Raw genomic sequence first — 19,464 nt, 5'->3', positions numbered from 1 at the left:
AAATTCTCAATCGTAATAATAGTATTCATTTTCTAATTCTAGACATCCTTAGGTCAATTATATGTCTGTGAATTGATTTTTCAATGAGTATATAATCTGATATTTATATTTTAATTTTCCAAAACTATACTTTCTATATATCACGGTTTCCATTTATTTAACTAACGCTTAATCTCTCACCGATACTTTCTGTTGATCAGTCCGAAGAATGCACTTCGTAATTCGAGAGTCCTCATTCGAGAACATCGCATTTTATAGGCACACTCAATCAATCGTATTTACTCTCAAAAATAGCGAAAAACTGGTTACCATCTGAAATACAAACACGTGAAACACATAACACGCGAAAGCCTCATGAACTTTGTTGTCTTACGTAGATTTTAGGCGCGTCTGGTTTTTTTTCTGTTATTTATTTCGTGTACAGAAATATAGTCAATCGAAAAACAAGCAATTACTTTATAGTTTAAATAACTATAAATCAATTTAAACTAAAAAAACAATCCACGAAAAAATCATTTAAGCGATGGGAAAGAACAGCCGCAACCACTAATTTTATTAAGACTATACGTGTTATGAATATGTCACACCTCATCGAATTAATGTCGAGTTTAATTCTAAGCCTCATAAGAAATGCTACCAACACAGAAAAATAAACTAATTAAGAAATTTTGAAAAATATGCACATTTTCGAAGCACTGTTTGCCTATTATATTAAACAATTATCATATTGCTTATCATATTAGAAACTCTAGGAAATCACGTTAATTAAAACAACTGGAATTATTGTCTTTACTTTTAAGATTACATTCATATTTCTGGTATAGGCCGTCTACGATGGTGGTTTTTGTTTTCAAAGCTTAACTTTTTAAAACAACATTGAACGTAATTCACTAAAAAAAACTATTTTATAAATCTAGTTTGTTTGTTGCGGTGACTTTTTCATTATCGGCTTCGTGTATTTCATTGGAGCGCTTTCCCATGAAACAGAAGCGATGTCTGGCTTCCGATCCGTCATTCTCCTCCTGCCAATCTGTTTGCTGGTGACGCGCGTCACTAAGGACGGCGTCCTTTTGTGCAGTTCGGAAGGGAGTCAATCAGCAGCTGATGGTGGTTACAGAATAGAGACTATTAGTGTCGTATCACGAGTCGCAGGAGATGAACCGGAACGGGTTCTTGACCCCGGAAGCGATAATGCAAGCAGCTTAAGATGAGCGATTGTAGCTTGCTATTGATGTACAAGAAGCCTATTAAGTGGTTATAATACTCAGATTACTAGGAATTTTGAAGGTTTCTAAAGAAAATATTAACATTTGGATATCAAAATTAATTTTTAATTTAAGTAAAATAATGAAAAGTTGTTGCACTCGGATCGTATTACGGTAAATATAAATATTATATATATATATATATATATATTATACCTACTAGTGAATAAAGTCATCTTTTCTGCTTAATAATATTTTAAAATAGTTGGAAAATGGCGGCTAATGTGGAAAAAGAGGTTTTCATCTTGGATAAAGCTTTAGTATATATATATATATATATATATATATATATACTAAAAGAAAGTTTCTATATATATAACAAAGCTATGTTACTCGCTGTTTTATTATGGATATATGGAAATGAACATTTGTGATGTCGTATCGCCTGTGTTGTGCTATAAGATTAGTTATCGTGAAGCAGATCTTACCTGTGAATGCCGGTGTGAATGTCATCCAACTATGCGTGCTGAATGAGAGCACAATGTAAGTGAAAGTTAAGATAAATAGGAATATAAGCAAATGGGTAATTACTATAGTGCTTTTAATAGTGTATGAATAGTCTGTTAGAAGTGATGATTACTAACAAGATGATTGATTTTCTCTTCTGTGAAGGCGCATTCTTAGATTAAGAGAAAAAAATGTAGATAAGAATCAAGTGCTTCGTACTGTTGTTCGGAAGATTTATTTTAGTTTTGGGCTTTATCACACACACACACACACACACACACACACACACACACACACACACACACACACACACACACACACACACACACACACACACACACATAGTAAGAAACATTTAGCTATGAAAATAATAGTTCCTATCGCATGCCAATGAGATCAGATCAGTATTTGAAGAACGCACTTAGCGCTCTTCAAATACTGTTTATAGTGTATTGAAATTCGTAGGCGGTCCCATAAAATTAATACACTGTTTTTCAATAGTGTCGCGCCCTGAATATTGGAATAATGCATTTTTATCCTGTTTATTCATAGAATATCCCCAATGTTATTTCATGTAAGGAGCATATTTGTTATTTTTTAAGAACAACGTCTGTTATAGATTTTAACATAACTAGAGTAATACAGGTAAGCCTCCCTAGCTCAGTCTATACATACAAAGTCCTTTGATCGGAAAGACCTGGGTTCGATTCCCATCCAAAACGGGAGAAACCTTTATATGGTCTCTTTCGACTAAATGTGAGTTAGTCGGTCTCATGCGGTGGGAGGGCTACTTTTTTTTCACCGGAAACTCAGGTTTTTCGTCCCCCAGAACAGGTAAACGTGAATGAACACACGCATCTACAGACATAAGTCACACCGGGAGGCATAGGGGTAACCACCTTTACCTCGACGCGTTCGCGGTTTCAAATCGTAATAGGTCATGCCTAATATACGGGAAAGGAGGAGGATAGTAATGCAGGTGCTAAAATGTAAAGAGAGAGAGAGAATTTTTTCCTAATTTACAGTTTAAAATTGTAGTGATTAGTGATGTAATGTTAAGCTGTTGAGATATTTATTCTTTATGTTATGTACATTCTCATCAACTATGTAATTTAATCTAGATATATCACAACAGATGCTTGGGAACAATTTCATGCTAAGAGTGCATTTCTGGAAATAATATAAACATTATGTGATTATCAGTTATTTCGCAACGTAGAAACAAACTAGTATTAAAAAGCTTCTAAAAACCTCTTTCACTAGAAAATTAACAAAAGTAGATGCAAAAAAGTCACCGTACCAGATGCCCCCAGAGTAATGTTGATAGTGAAAATTATATGAGCAATGTGAAAGGTGATTGCAATGCAGTTTCTCTATAATTAATAAGCACATAATAAAAAAGAATTAAAATAAAGCTTACAACAATAAAGCTAAAATCGAAAAGATATTTTACAGAAACAGTTTTTTACAATATATATATATATATATATATAATATTATATATATATATATATAAAAATATATATATATATATTATATATATTATATATATATTATATTATATTATATTATATTATATTATATTATATATATATATATATATATATATATATATATATATAAGAAAAGAAAGCTGTAACAAGAGGATATCAGTAAGATGACTTCCACACACATCGAAGGAAAGGGATGTTAAAGCCAAGTACCGATAGCTTCCTTATTACAATGGCAACTTTGAAAATGCCATCGGAAATGCAAAGTTTCAGGTCTCCTGTTATAGTGCTGTAGGAATTTACTCTTATGGATTTGTTAAACTTAGAAATTCCTTGTTCTTGATATGTACTGTATATCTCAATCTTATTTACCATTATTAATGAACCAATGTTTATGAATTTATTCTGGCTTCATATTTGAAGAGATTGATTAAGTGCTTTCTGTTTAAAAAACACATATTCAGAAAGACAGCAGAGACGTCGTGCACAGTATACGATGTCTCACCCGAAATGGAAAGTAAAGTATGTAACTTAAACCCATTTCCATTCTTTTACCGACAAAGCTACCTCGAAGCATTGGTGTACATTATGCCACTGATGAGTATACGGTAGCCATCAAGTTGGAGTAAACCAAAAACGAAGAGAAAGAATTTTACCCCTTTCGCGGTCAGACTGGTCTATACAGTACACCATATTGGTTATAAACATAAATACATTATCCAACACCTTTGCATTCCTTACCTAAACAGAATAAATCGTAGTATTTCAACCTTAGCATTTTGGAAATCGATATGCGACCGGTCTCACCTCTCACTATTGAGATTTAGTGCATTCTGATGTGTTCGATGAAAGTCGATGTTCCTGATCCTAATTCGTATTTATTTGTATGTACTCATATGCAAACTCTCATGGAGTTTGCCATGAGGAAAAAAAAATACATGCTTGCCGAAAAAATATCTACTAACTCTAAATTCGGCTGCAAAAATTGTAAGAGACTAGACAGAAAGCATTTGTAAATGTTTCCTCTGACGATCTGGCGTCACATGGTTACCGAGGCTACGCAGCTATCGCCTATACCAACCATTCTCTTAATATATATATACAGTATATATATATATATATATATATATATATATATATTTTTTTTTTTTTTTCATTAGTTCACCAAAGATAAAAGTCCCATTCTTATCCTATATGTCTGAGTTAGCTTTCATATTGTATACTGTAGATAAACTCTATGTGTCCCTGCATTTTAAGTAAAAAAAAGCAACAAAATCCAGGATACGTTTCACGCGTACATATTTTCTTTTCATTAGAAAAGAAAGCATTCTTAAAATCCAGTTTTAAAAAAAGGGGGGAAAAACCCTGCTAACTTTGGTGAAGACAGACTCAACAATTTTAGACAATGTGAAGGGAATCAATGCTAGCAAACGAAAACTTAGTCCCCCTCCCCAGTTGTCCCGATGTACATTAGAGTTCCAGTTTATTTATTTATTTCGCTTAACAAAAAAAATATGTTTTTTTAAGGTATATACTGGATGCAGAAATAGAAATACTTCAGAACGATCCAAGTTGTTGGCCTAAGAGGCGCATGGTATCTATTCATGTTAGCTCAATATCATCTGTGGATGCACACACGCGCGTACATACACACACACACGCGCGCGCGCGCGTAAGGTGGAAGAGAAGTTTTCATCCTCCGCTGTGAAACCACCACTCCGCTGGAGTAGTGGTTTCACAGCAAAGCAGGAAGTGGCTTGAAAAAAATGAAGTTCTTCCATATTTGGTCTCTAGAACGAGTTTGCTATATAACTGAATCTTTCTCTCATCTAAGGTTCTAAAATATACTATAGATTTCCGATCTTTTTTGGGGGGGTTAGACATATGGAGAAAAAGTCATGCGACTACTTGTGGATTAAAAATTTGTAGTATTAGCCCGATAAAATTTCCAGGCTGGAAATAAAATAGGATTTGAAAGTTGCTGTACCTCTATTGTTAAGAATAAATAAATGTAATTTAATAATGCATAATAAAGACTTAATGGGGAATTACGAATTACTAGAATGAACAGAAGGTATTTGCTATTATAGTGAACTGCAATCTGATTAAAGTGTGGAAATAATCTGAGATAATCATTAAAATGTACATTTTCCAATAGCATTCTCATATATTAATACCAATCATAATCTCAATTATGACAGGAATTCCACCTACCATATTTCATTAAATTTCATTGAGAAAGTTTACTGCTATAATTTTAACTGTTCTGTTAAAATCTATCAGCAAAATAGCTCGAATGAAATAAATCAATTTCCCTTAAGTGAACATCCTAAATACCAAATTTCATTAAATTGGATCTAGCCAAGAGAAATTATTGCCTTGTTTGATTTCGAAGTGGTCTGGAAAATTTTAGCCCTGAAACTAGCAATCAGCAATTAAAATAGATGATAGAATTATAATAATGACTCAAAAGACCAAACTGTAATAACATTCAACGGGAGCGAAGAATAATATATATCGCTTTTATCTGTAAACACAGCTAATAGCTTAACATGCTTAAGATTCTTGTGCAACACGTCACTTAGAGAGATATAGAAAAAAAAATGTATCCCGTCTTATCAAGTAATTTTCTGAGATTATTGAAATCGTTAATTGAAAACAATGAACTTGTTTTTCTGATGTGTTGGAAATATTTTCTTTCTCTCACTCTGTAAACTTGGTATTCTTTATTATTAATCCTCGCTTAAAACTAACTGCCTTAAATCAGAGTTTAATGTGCATCATATGCTATTTGTTCCGTATACTGGTTTCAACCAAGACACTAAAAGAAGTTTTAATTTCAGATCTTTTTTTTCAAAGGTTTCGAAATGTTGAAGTAAGTGTTCAACTTTCCATTAAAGCTTTGAATTTTCTAACAAGACACGCTCGAAAATACAAAATACACGCAGAATACAAAACTATTCAAGGAGTATTTTTGGACTGAGTTAATTTGTCTTGGTAAACTTTCCCGTCTAGTGCACATATCCGCCATTACAATAGCTGGTATTTCACAAGACAGCTTAAAAGAACACTTAAGGTACGAAATCTGACACAATCTCATCGGAAAATATTACGATGGTTCAGCGGCAGCATCGGCGACTTGAACTAATCTAATAGGCTCACAAAGAGACACCCTTGGTAATTCTCGAGAATTGGAGAGGTTAAATGTGTCCTAATGGATGTTAGGTGAAGGATAAAGCATTAGAACGGCACTGACCATTATGCCATACACGCTGTAGTCTCGAATACAGGTCTGGTACATTAAATGTCCTGCTAAATCACCTTTTCTTCCATTTGTTCTCTCAGTCTTTCTGCGTGATCAATAGATACAGAAGGACATAATTCTCTTAGGAAAACAAGAAACTCTTGGGTCTTTCAGATACGGGGAGGGCAAATGGTATTTTATCACTTAAAGACTTAAAAGAACCGAAAAAAGCGGAAAATGGTGTAATTTCCTATAATGTTCTCTCTTTATCTCTGAATGATAATAGTAAAGTGTGTGCATTTTCTAAGCTATTTAGGGAATGCTTTCATTATTTGATGTAGTTTCTTACAAGATCAGTATTAACACTATATGCTTGATAAAGATACGATAAATAACTAAACGTTGAGCATTAAAAATCGCTAAAGCTCATACTTTTAACAAAAACTTTTATTAAGCAGTATTCTGAAGTAGTTGTAGTAACTATAGAACTGGAAACTGTAAAACTAATCTTATGGATTCCACAAAGGTCACTCGTCAGTATATCCTTTTCGCTGAAAAGCGATATTAACATTCTGTATACAGATGACTGGCGAGTCCGAAGTCCTTTACTCTGTTATTAATTCCATTCTACAGTTCGTACTCAAATCATCCATTCATGTGACGTCACTAGGGTCAGTAACATGTCCTATCTTAATCTCCTGGCTATTTATTGATGTCAAATTGCTGGTGTATGTGCGTGTGCGTGATATTCTGTCATTAGCAATCTTGCTTTCAGACTCTCTTTATGTGTGTGTGTGCCACAAAGAAGGAAAAATCGGAAGGTGTATGGCAACGGGAATTGAAAGAAAGCAGTATGATGGAAAGCGGAAATCAGTACAGAAATAAATAAGTTTCTGGACAAATTAATGAAACCGTTTTGTCAAGTAGAGAGCATATCAGTGGTCATTAACATGATTCGTAGATATCTGAAAATCCATTTTGTATAAGAAGCAATTACACAAAACAATAATTATTATATTTTCTGAAACGGTAATTGAATAACTGACATGCGGGTGCTGTTTGTACCTCATGTAAGGATTTTTTTCTTATATGCAAATAAAGCTATTTGAGTTTTATACATGAATTGTTTCTTTCCTCATTCCGCGATGTACCCAAAAAAGTAGTACGTGTGTGTGTGTGTGTGTGTGTGTGTGTGTGTGTGTGTGTGTGTGTGTGTGTGTGTGTGTGTGTGTGTGTGTGTGTGTGTGTGTGTGTGTGTGTGTGTGTGTGTGTGTGCGTGCGTGCGTGCGTGCGACGCATTCCAACGACATTTAGTTTCTTTATTTCTTCATGATTGTGTCAAAGCAATGACAACGAGAACTAAGACATGTGTATGTCGTGCGTTGTTCGCATGTATCCTGGATAGTCTCTTATGCAGAGTCAAAAATCTCAGTTTTCTGGAGGAATAAGCCCATCCACTTAAACAGAAGACACGTTAACACATCTTTAGTTGAAACATCCCTATAAAAGTTCCCGAAGGTCCTAGACAGTATTTTCAACAAAATTATTTCAATCAAAATCAGATCGGAGAGAAGAAAGAAATACTGTATTTTCTTGTGTTTCTTGGAGATGGTGGTTGCATGCGTTTTGGGAAATGGTATGGGAAAGGCTGTGGCAAAGGACAGAGGTATATGGAATGAAAGAAGAGGATGAAAAGTTAGTCTGGAGCTGAATGGATTATGGATGCCGACCTGCAGCTGCCTGCATTCGTGATTAGAGGGAAGGAGAGGACAGTAGCGGTCAGTTCAGTGGAGAGGCATCCATGGAAATACCTACGGAAAAGACAATGCAGAAATAGAGTGTCTGTGGGAAAGTAACTGAAAAGAGTCAGTGAGCTAAGGGTCATCTAGGAAGCGAACAGCTCTTTTATGGATACAGTCAACTATTTTGAGGGAGGATTTCGTTGCACCATCCTAGGTGTTCCAGCAATATTCTAAGGTTGGGCGAATTTGAGATCTATAAAAAGTGTTAGAGTTGAGCCGTAAAGAAGTAATATTTGCAATAGGAAAGAATGCTAAGCCGTAAGGAGGCTGAAAAGGAACATGATGTGTTTGTTCCAGTATAGGCTAAATATGCAAGTCAACTCAAGAAAAGAAAACAGATCGCAGATGAGGAGAGGAGTGTTATCAAAAGCGAAGGAGAGTATGGCCTTTCGTTCGGGAAATAAGAAAATGTTTAAGTAACAATAAAATTCACTAAATTATCTTCACCTCACTTGAAAATGGCGAAACGATCATTGTTTAAGGTATTAGCTGCCATAGGAGATTATGAAACGTGAGTTATCCGAGTAAAAAATTTTGTATTCCATGGTACAGAATGAACTACAGAGAAGAAGCTGGAAATCCATCACAAAGTAGGAAGGAAATCATAAAATAGTAGCTTGGCAAGATATCAGACTCAGGCAAACGTCTCTAAAATATGAAGAGAAACCAAATGAAATAATAAAAAATTTTCAATGGACCGTGTTAAGATAAGGTCACCAGGAGGTAGTGAAGAAGCTGGTTGTTGATGACCATTTCCATTACTTTAGAGAGTGTTGAGGCGAGGGCAATGGGATGAAAGTATGGTGGGTGAGTTTTATCTTCTTTTTTAGAAACAGACTGGATAAAATCTTAATTCCATGTTTATGGATACATGTCAGATGAGTAGCACAGCGTATAAACGATTGGAGAGAAACAAGCTGGTGGTGTCGGTATCATGTCCACTGGCCGCTAACTACCTGATCTGCATCCCATCGCACATTCGTGGGATAATGTAGAAAGCAGTATCCGCTGACCAAAGGAGGTTCGACACGCTACTGAGTAGGTGGGTCATAATACATTATATAATATATATATAGCTTGCCGCATAAAAAGCGTCATTTGCTACATAGAGACAGAAGTACAAAAAATATACTACGTATTTAGTTTTGCCTACGTTTTAAGGCTCCAATGTTTACTATAGTTCCACTTTAATTAGTTTGTAGCTTTGTTTCTCATATTTTATATAAGGAAACGGTAAAGGGATAATCTTATTTCTTATTTTACCACTGGAAATATCTTCGTTCGTCTACTTTTCTCATATGATTCGAAGAATCTTCATGAGCGCTTTTCTACTGAAGGTAAGTTAGTGGTTCCCATATGGAGGTAGCGGGGTGAACAAGGAGGGAGCTGTCCAGAAGAACCGCACATAATCAAAAATAAAACATTAGCTTTAGTTGCTGCTCCCGTAACCCTAACCTAAATCATTTATATTATTCTTAAAAATATCCTATAACATGAAAGTTTAATATGAAATATAAGTTTCATAGATAATACATGGTTAAGTGCATTTACCCTTGAACTGAAGTTGCTCATCTATCGATATTACAATTTTTCATTGTGATTATGTTGACTACTGATGGTTTTCCATTTTAAGTGTACTTGCCTACTTGTATTTTTTAATTGCACTATTAAATTTACATTAATTGCAAATAAAGTGATTTAAACTGAACAACATTGTCAGTATTTACAGAATATTTCAATTTATGTTTTGGTTTCATTATTAAAAATTAGCCGAAAAACATGGCTAAGAATTAAGAGTGGAACCATTATTTAAGAAGAAGGAAGGTTGAGTAAAAAACAAAATTCATTAAATTAGAAATAGTTCGTCTTATTTTAGATGCAATGTGATTTAAACAAAGGGTTAAGCTATTGTTCATGCGCTATAAAAGCCCCAGCTACTTGAACATCCCGTGAAATATGAATTTAACAACCGTTATTTGTTTCAAGTAATTACTCGTTAATGACAAGAGTAGACAGAAAGGAAATTGGCATGAGGGCGCTGAAGGTTTGTCAGGATTTTGAAAGCTAAGCCTTTCATGGTCATCATTAAAATGTTATTTTTGGCTTTGGGAAACGGAAGCACTTTACACGCTGGATCACATTTGTGGGACGAAGTACATCACATGAACAAAACCTATTTACTATTCTAAAATATGTAGTCTGCTGTAGTTGTTTTCTTGAAGTTTTTTGGATTGAAGGCTACTTACAATTTTATGAAGTTACAGTATCCATCGTATAGAAATGCAAGGATGAACGCTTACGTCAAAACATTGATCTTCCCCCAGAGATAGTTTAACATTCAGTCCGCCTCTACGTGTACGCATTTCGTGGAAAATAGGCAGGTAGGCGTCTTCCGCACTATACCGTGGCATTAGAGTGGTGTGTATATAAATGAAATACAATACAGACACCCTCACCCCCCCCCCCAAACTACAATGGAAGCCAGAAACGAATTCAAGTTTAATGTATAAGTTATTGAGAATATTTAAACATCATCATTATAATTCTAATATTATAATAATGATATTTAATATAATATATTTAAATATTATATTAAGTATTAAATGCATTTAATATTTAATATTTTAATAATTATATTATTATTATAACATTAAATAATTATCACAATTATTTAAATTTTCAGCAAATAAAATCAGCTAAAGGATTTTCATTTATAAATACGTTTGTCTCAAAATTCAATTTCATTTATTAAAATCGCGCTGCTCAGAATGTCATGATTCTGATAATTCCTAAATATACATATTCATATACGTTTAATATTGGTTAATCATATGTTTCATAATATTCATACAATATATATTAATATAATATCTTTCAGTGTATTAATATGACGAAATGATATCAAGAAAAAAGTTGATTTATACAGCTCAATAAATAAAGTTCCCACATAATAATGTATTATTAAAATTTCGAAATATAGTATTACCACCTCAGAAATTAATACATTTTTGACAAGCTTTATGTCACGTAAGCGACATGTTCAAAAATATTCACATTTTCAAAGAATAACAAGCTCATAGAATTCACCATTTATTTTGCTTCCTAGTAAATTCCTCTAGAAGCAGCGCATCGTATTCGTGTTATTTATCGTTTCTCCTACTGATGAAAACATACGAAGTATGGCAACATTATTTTCCAGAACTCCAAAAATGCGAATTTCATTTAATGGTATTGATATGATTAAATATGTGGCATTGATATGATTAAATATATGGCATATCAATTGATAATAATAAAATTGCATCTAAGAACAAAAGGAAATGTAGATCCAAATATACACTATGGAAGCTGCTTTACGTTTGGCACTGTTCCATTTTTGGACAAACATTCGCTCTTCAGCTAACAGATACAGAAAGAATTTTAGTGAAAGGCACAACACTTGCAGATCTTGGGGCAAAAGTGAGTTGCCATATGGAAATTATATAACACCTACGGTATATTGGGCACAATTATTCATCAATTAGTTGGCACTAAACTGAATTGCGCATCATGTTCCATAGTTTCATTATTTCTTAAAGTTTATAAAAAGCCCACAGCGTGTATCACATTTGAATTTCCTTCTTTAATTAGACGAAACAACTCAAATACTCAAATATTCAAATACTCTGTTTACTGAAACTCAAATAATCAATAGAAGTTACTATTAACGTGCTGTATGATTAAGATGACTCAGAATGTCCGGCACGAAACATAGCAGCTAGGTTTTCCATCTACCATAATTAAATGCACTTTAGTCATCCTCCATTAGTCACTCTTTTCCTAATAAGAGCACCGCATGCGTGGAACTCTGTTATTGTTTTCTTGCAACATTAAGAGATTTGCATTAAGCAATTTGCGGTACGTGATAAATTAATACAAGTAATTAATACAATAATATATTTAATGGCTACTACTCTAAAGAACACTGCAAGCATTAAAGCATTTGATTTCTTTCAATTAAAGCACTTTAATTATATTTGCTTGGGATTGGCCTTATGATATATCTTCTTTCTCGAAGCATTTAAACGGAGTAAACATTACCATGCTATCATATAAAAGCCGTTATAGCTGTTTAGAATTACATTCAAAGACTATAAAGTCGTTGCATTATGCTTGTAAATTGCATATGTTCTTCTGGCTGATTTACCTATTTTGTGGAGGAAGAAAAAAAACCTTCTACCCCGGTATGAGACCAGCTAACTCAACTTCTGATGAAGAAAGTCTATTATGGAGATTCTTTGCGTCCTAGATGTTAAAACATTCTAGGTCTTTCTGACCATAGCGCATCATCGATACCGAGTGAGGCGCTCCATCAACACAACAGCCTTAATTTATATACTGGTGGAAATTCATATAGTTTAGGAAAACGTGAAATACAAAATAGTAATATGACTTATGTCTCATTCAGGAGACTACAGAATTCTATTCAGGCAGTATTAAGTTTTCCTTTTGACTAGTCTTATTGACGACAGGACATTTGATCTAATAAACATGAAACTAAATTAACAATTTTCACTCCAAGAAATCTGCGTGTGTTAAATGCAGAAAGCTGACGAGCGCGGGAAAGAAGCAGACTAGTTTAATTGAGATGGCAATAGAATTTCTGAAAGTCTCTTCAGTGATGTGAATAATAACAATCGAGACTATTGGCTAATTAACACGTAACTAAGACAAAGTTCGACACCAGTGTACACAATGCTGCCAAGTGATGATGTCACGCAGATGGACAGTAAGACCTCTAGATGATTGTAATACAGATAAGACCGAATTCACCCGCTAGGTATAGATAAAATGAATAGACCCTGCTGGTTCATTCAAAGTTCATTTCCAAGTTATAGCTTCTGTTATTGAGTTTACACGGTTTATTGCCTAGTAAACCCTTCTGCGCCCTTCGTGATTTTCGTTTTCCATCAGGAATGGCAGAATTCAAAGAAAGAATTATCACGTGTACATAAAGTTTTGCTTTAAACTGGTAAAGAACCACGGAGAATTTTCCGTGTTAAACAAAGTGGATAATATCTTTATACACACCGGTTCTATGCACTGGTTATCAATTAAATACTGGGATTATATTGTTTTTCACCCTTAAATGTCTCTTTCAAATGTTTATATATTACTTCTGAAAGGCAACGCATTCACGAAGCTGTGTTCAAATTTATCTATTTTATCACATTTGGTATCTTATTTTTTATATTAGTTTAATAAGACATGCAATACAGACTAGGCTGCCAGAATATCATAACTAAATTTGTCATAGGCTTCTGTAAGGATACTGTGCATTCTTCACATTCACATATGGCAATTTCTGATACACTGAGCTGACTAGTGTATTTTTAAGACACATTTGAAGAGTAAGTGGCAAATAAGAGTAAATGACATATTTAAAGAGGAAATTTGGCCTTCTCATAGAAATATATCACCTCTAATAATTCTGAGTTATTTAGGATTTCGTGTTCAATAAAAAGCAGCGATTCATTATTATAATGATATATTGCTGAATTCTTCGAATCTAGAAGAATCTTGTCTTACAGATTCGAAGTGAAAGATCCAGATTCTTCACTGAATGAAAATAGTATGTAGCAAGGTTCATCGCTCCTGAAAATACCATTTCTCAAGAGTTCTTTCTCAAGATACTTAATGGACAGAACATATTATATGTTCTGCCCATTAAGTATCTTGGTGATTTGGCTGCGAATGCTGATTCGACAACCATTATTAAGACCCTTTTGTAAACATATGCACCACTCCAATTGCTCTCAGTTAAACATTGGAATTATGCTGTTTATACATTCTGCTGGATGGTGAGGGGCGAAAAGCTCAGAGCTTCCGATCGTTGGATACACATTTTTGTAATGTATTCAACCACACACCAGATTCGAAATATAACTCAAACTTTAGAAAAAAAGGGAAAATATAAAAGACAAATGGGTTTCTTTTAAATCTGAATGACTGACATTTTCTTCGAAAAAGACAAACATGATTGAAAGAGTAATATGCGGAAATAAAATTATATTGTAGCCATTTTTTAAAAAATTTTCCAGAGCCGCTTTCAATTCTATTACTACCACAGGCTTTGAGAACAGTCGTTACAAAATTAAGAGGAAAACAAATGCTTAATTTAGAGATTCAGCTGATTCAGCTTAATTCAGCTGATTCTGAATTCGAAATATCATAAAGACAGATTAATTAAAAGAAACACCCCTACACGTTTAAGAAAAATACTCGGAACTATTTAAAAACAGAATTACCATTCTATCACATTAGAGTATTATTTGAGTCTTTTCGTGTTGATTGAATTCAAGATGTAGGTGTGTGCGTGCTGAGGTGACCTACAAAGATGCGTGGGTAACATCCTACTCAGTTTGGTCCTTGGAGAAGGAAGAAATGTCATTCCTCTGATTACATTGGGGAATAGCTGACTAAGTCCTTAAATGGAAAAGATTACTGTCTCACCAGTCAAATTATCAAGGGAGATATTAGGGAAACGTTTAACCTATTACATTTGCACCGTATGAATTAGATCATTAAATAGTGAATTGGTGAGTAGCCAATTCTTTGAGAATACATTTTCTATATCTATCAATAAACAATGAATATTAGCCGAATGAAATAATTACTGATATTTCGCTTAGAATTACATTTAAGCATTTAAAATATTATCTATCATTATTTATTAATAATACTAATACTTCAAATTAATGACAATTCCAAGTTCTAAATAGATTTTGATCCAAATTTATAATTTTTTCAAGTAATTATAAATATCCACTGAAAATCAGAATGATTCACATGTATGACACCCCAGAGTGCTGTGAGTATAGTATTACTAAAGAATATTTGAATCTTATTTTAAGTGACACAAAGCAGACTATTAAGAAAATGTAACTTTACAATGCTCTCTCACTGCGACCGTCATTGAAACTTGAGGTTTTTTTTTTTTGTGTGTGTGTGTGTGTGTGTGTGTGTGTGTGTGTGTGTGTTTATTCATAATAGCGTTCCAAGGCGAAAAACTTCATTTTTATTTTATTTTATTTTATTCATACACTTCAAAGCTAACTATCATTTCAAAAGTATGTATTATGCATGGGTAGTGGTAATATTTTATTAATTGAGTCAAACTTGTATCCACCAATGAAAATCAATTTGAATGCTTATCTTTTAGCGTCACGAAACTTTTGTTCTCTTTTTTCTCAGGACTTTATTTAAAATTTTTTTTCATCAAAAATTTGGTAATGCCTTTAATAGTATATAACTATTATTTATAAACAGAATTAAATTAAACGTTTTAATTCGAAAAAAAAGTAGCTAAATGAATGATCTTAATAATAAATAATAAATTTGAATAGCACTGAACATACGAAAAGTTAAAAGTATTTTAATGAAGCGGTAGAGATAATGGAGGCTGAATGGTGGCATTGATAGTCTACCGAACTGAGATGATCATGGAATCCGCCCGGCATCTCACGGAAACTATTCGAATATACAGTATATTGACATTACTGTTCCGCATGAGATGCGGCTATGCTAGTTTGAACATTGTTTCAACAAAATTGTTTCAACAAAACAATATATATATATATATATATATGTGTGTGTGTGTGTGTGTGTGTGTGTGTGTGTGTGTTAAAAGGCAAACTAAATTGATTACTGTAAATTTTTCTTAAATTTTTATTTTCTTTTCGTTGTTTATAAGCAGTCACAGCAAACATTATTCCGCTTGCAATTTATGTAATCTCTATTTTATCAAACTAAATAACGAAAGCATAACAAATGAACTGTATAATTAAAAAATAATAATATCAGTAACGAAACACAATTATGATTGTTGATATTGTTATTTAAACATCGACAAAGTATTTTGCTATGTAGATGAAACTGTTTTTTAAATTCATAAAATATCTGCAATTCATGAATATAAGATAAGTCAGAATTTCTAACTAGATATCCATATATACAAAACATAAGTGTTCAATTTCTGTGTACGTATAATTTTATTCTGCGATAATGCATAAAACATATAATTCACATTCAAGCCAGCGGAATGGCCTTTTCGAAACTACGAATAGAAACGTAACGCGCATATCTGATAATCCACTTCATCAGAAAATAAGAGGATTTACTCCTTCATGATAACGTTCCAAGTGACTTCTGTAATATTATCTGGTCATAGATAGCATACGATACATTAGTTTAATTTTTATTGCTTATCTTTTTCACTGTAGCCGGATACTACAAATATTTATAGAAAGATATGGAACACTGATAAATAAATGTTTACAGACAGGTGCAGAATACTGTTATGATATGTTCCCAATACACTACACAGATATATATTACTTGCTCCGATCATTTCTTTCTAGATAACGTTCAAATTACATCCTTGAAGATTTACACGTTTCAAAGGAATTAATTATGTGAAAAATTGAAAGAATTATGTTTATTCTTTCATGGATATCACAATTTGATTGTCCTTTAATTTAGGAATTACTATTTTAAGGTAAAGCTAAAAACACAATAAGTGAAATTATTCATCTGCAGTGAAAAACTTAAAAATTAGGATAAAAGAAAAGCATTAACATGCTTAACAGGAAATCGTGAGAAGTAATTATATGTCCTCGTATTCTTAGTAACAAGCAAAGATAGCATCATTTCTATAACGAACATTAATTATAATTCATTTTTAGCTCAAAAATTACAATTTCTGATTCTAAACAATTCAAATAATCTCGCCATTTTTATCAACATAGTGAGGACCACAATTTCCATATTTCAATTGTAATGCAATGGATTAATCCCCTACTCTCAATATATCTCAAGCGTGTTACATATACTATATGAAAATATATTTATACGTAGGCATTCATGTTTATATAACACAGAGATCCTTCATCGGCTCCCAAAAAATTCTGGTGTCAGCGTCTCGACAGTCATATAAAGGTCTTTATTAAATATTCAATACAGCTCGAATTATCGTATCATGAGGTATGAAAAATGCATGAATTTTGTCTCTTTGGAAATGATCAACACAATGCGTCTTTGAATAATTCTTATCTGAATTAAATTATATTCTAATGCCAATATTTGAAAATCTGTTATCACATGGTTATTTGAAAATGACCATTTATAACAAACGTTATAATGAATTTTTATTTTTAAAACAAACGTAACCAGCCGGACAAGCAAAGCCGTGATTTTAATATAATTACGTAGATGCTTCCTTTTATAGGATTTCTAAGTGCTTATTATTTTTATACACTAAATTATTCACATATTTTACAAATTTCATACTTCGGAGTTCATTTTGGATTGAAATTCTAGGTTCTGATTCATCGTACTTGACGCAAGATTCAATTAGCACCGTTACTGATTACAACATTACCGATATTACTATAGATTTTGCTTGTAGATATTCTTATCGGAAAAATCAAAGCTATAACTAAGAATCAAAATCTGCAAAACCATTTTATTATTTCAAGCGCTACTTTATTAACTGACATGTAATTTGAGCCGTTCAAACCAATTATTTTCATTCACCTGTAGAATGAAAGCCACAGGTGGTTCATGATATTTGTAAAGTGTCGGGTTTTCCTGCACGCTTCCTGAGCAGGAGTATGAAAACATCTTTACAGGGGAAATGATATGGTGAAGTTAGGAAATGGTCGTGTGTAATATTTAAATTAATTAAAAAAAAAAAAAAACTCACCTTCTCTTTTCACGTTTGCCATATTATGGTGGAAAACTCTAGAAAAATCTAGCAAATACGCTCCCTTTGCTAGTCCGAATAGGACAAACATGATGACATGGATGTGTGTGGTCCGAAGCAACATATTCGGCCTGGGGAGCGCCAGTTTTGTAGGTGGTCTATCCGACAACAGGTCCCAGCAAGGTAGAGTTGGAAGGTGAGGAAAGAGATCGATGCAACTAGCTGGTTTGCCTCGGCCTTGGGTGGAGACGACAAACGAAAACTAGCGCGTGCGCCTTTTCTAGTTGTCGTCTGTTTCTGGTGGTTCGTCTGCTGAGAGCTAGAGCTTGCAAACGCGAAACGTTTGTAAAGGCTTTTTAATCTTTGTCAGGCCTACGCACGGAGGAAGGTACTGGACGGTGAGGAGCATCCATATTTGCGCACGCGCAACGTAGAAAGCCTTCTCTAATTACGGCCAATCAGAAAATACATGTTGCTTTATCATCGACTGTAACTTTGGGATTTAACGAATGGTTGGTAGCCTGGTCTAACCGTTCTTGTTAGCAATATATTAATGTCTGTTCTAGAACATAAGCACGGCTATTTCCCTTCATTAGGTAACAACTTACGTGCGTCAGGAAGCGGTTTCAGGAAAATGTGCGCCGAACAACAACCTATCATATTTTTTCATTAATACAGCTGTCGAGTAAATAACGCTAAGGGAGGGTTCTCTGATATTTTTTCTATGAAGAAAATAACGATTTATTATATGAACGTTTCGGGTTAAGTCTGTTAAGCGGATAATAACCAAACGGTTAAAATTATTAAAAGAAGTCATAATATAAAGCCTAAGGCATACTTAAAAACATTTCATGCGCTATTAACATTAAGAAGGGAAAAGTGCGTTTGGAAGGCTGTTCTAATGAATAAATTATTTTCTCTAGAGTTTGTAATATCCCTTCGTATGATAAATAAATCGTCAGGATCATAAGTTTCAATCAGTTAAGAAAAATAAATAAGAAAACTGAAGATGAATTTACATTTTAAGATGCTAATATAAAGCGATTGATATAGCTCAAGAATATATCTCCATATTACTAACAGTATAACGAAGATAAAACAGGAGTGATTTGTTATGTAAGCTAACTGCAGGTAGAAGGAATCGGAGGTGAAATTAATGAATTTTGAAAAGATTGTGAAGTAAACATTTCTACTGAAAATTTAAATAGTAAATCCAACATATATCGTCATTACAAACAGCCTAAAGACAAAAGAAAAATAGTCTATTTGAACTGTAACATAATTCGAAGAAGAAGAAGAATGGAGGGTGAAAAGAATTAATTTCGAAAAGGACTACGAAAAAAATTATACATTTTTAATAAATGATATAATGGATACTATTATTTAGAAGATCTGCAGAAAACCATTTATAAAATCGGAGAAATAAAATATGATTAGAATTATTAGAATCTCAAACGCAAAAATCAAGTTTCAT

At 33.2% G+C, this 19,464-nt stretch overlaps 1 protein-coding gene across 1 annotated transcript in view; it reads right to left on the bottom strand.

Moving 5' to 3' along the window:
• LOC150102536 (IDLSRF-like peptide) overlaps nt 1-18,114 on the bottom strand; it is a 166,017-nt gene extending 147,903 nt beyond the window's left edge. Inside the window, exon 1 of the mRNA XM_090399481.1 lies at nt 17,991-18,114. Within this exon, the coding sequence (XP_090255607.1) occupies nt 17,991-18,114 (124 nt within the window). The remainder of the gene's footprint in view (nt 1-17,990) is intronic.
• Between the last annotated feature and the right edge of the window lie 1,350 nt (nt 18,115-19,464).

The sequence above is a fragment of the Typopeltis vanoorti genome, chromosome 10 (genome assembly GCF_054136105.1).
Source record: "Typopeltis vanoorti isolate ZY-2024b chromosome 10, IOZ_Tvanoo_1.0, whole genome shotgun sequence".
Lineage (NCBI taxonomy): Eukaryota > Metazoa > Arthropoda > Arachnida > Uropygi > Thelyphonidae > Typopeltis > Typopeltis vanoorti.
Note: the sequence above shows the minus strand (reverse complement) of the source record. Positions and strands in the feature narration are given on the sequence as shown.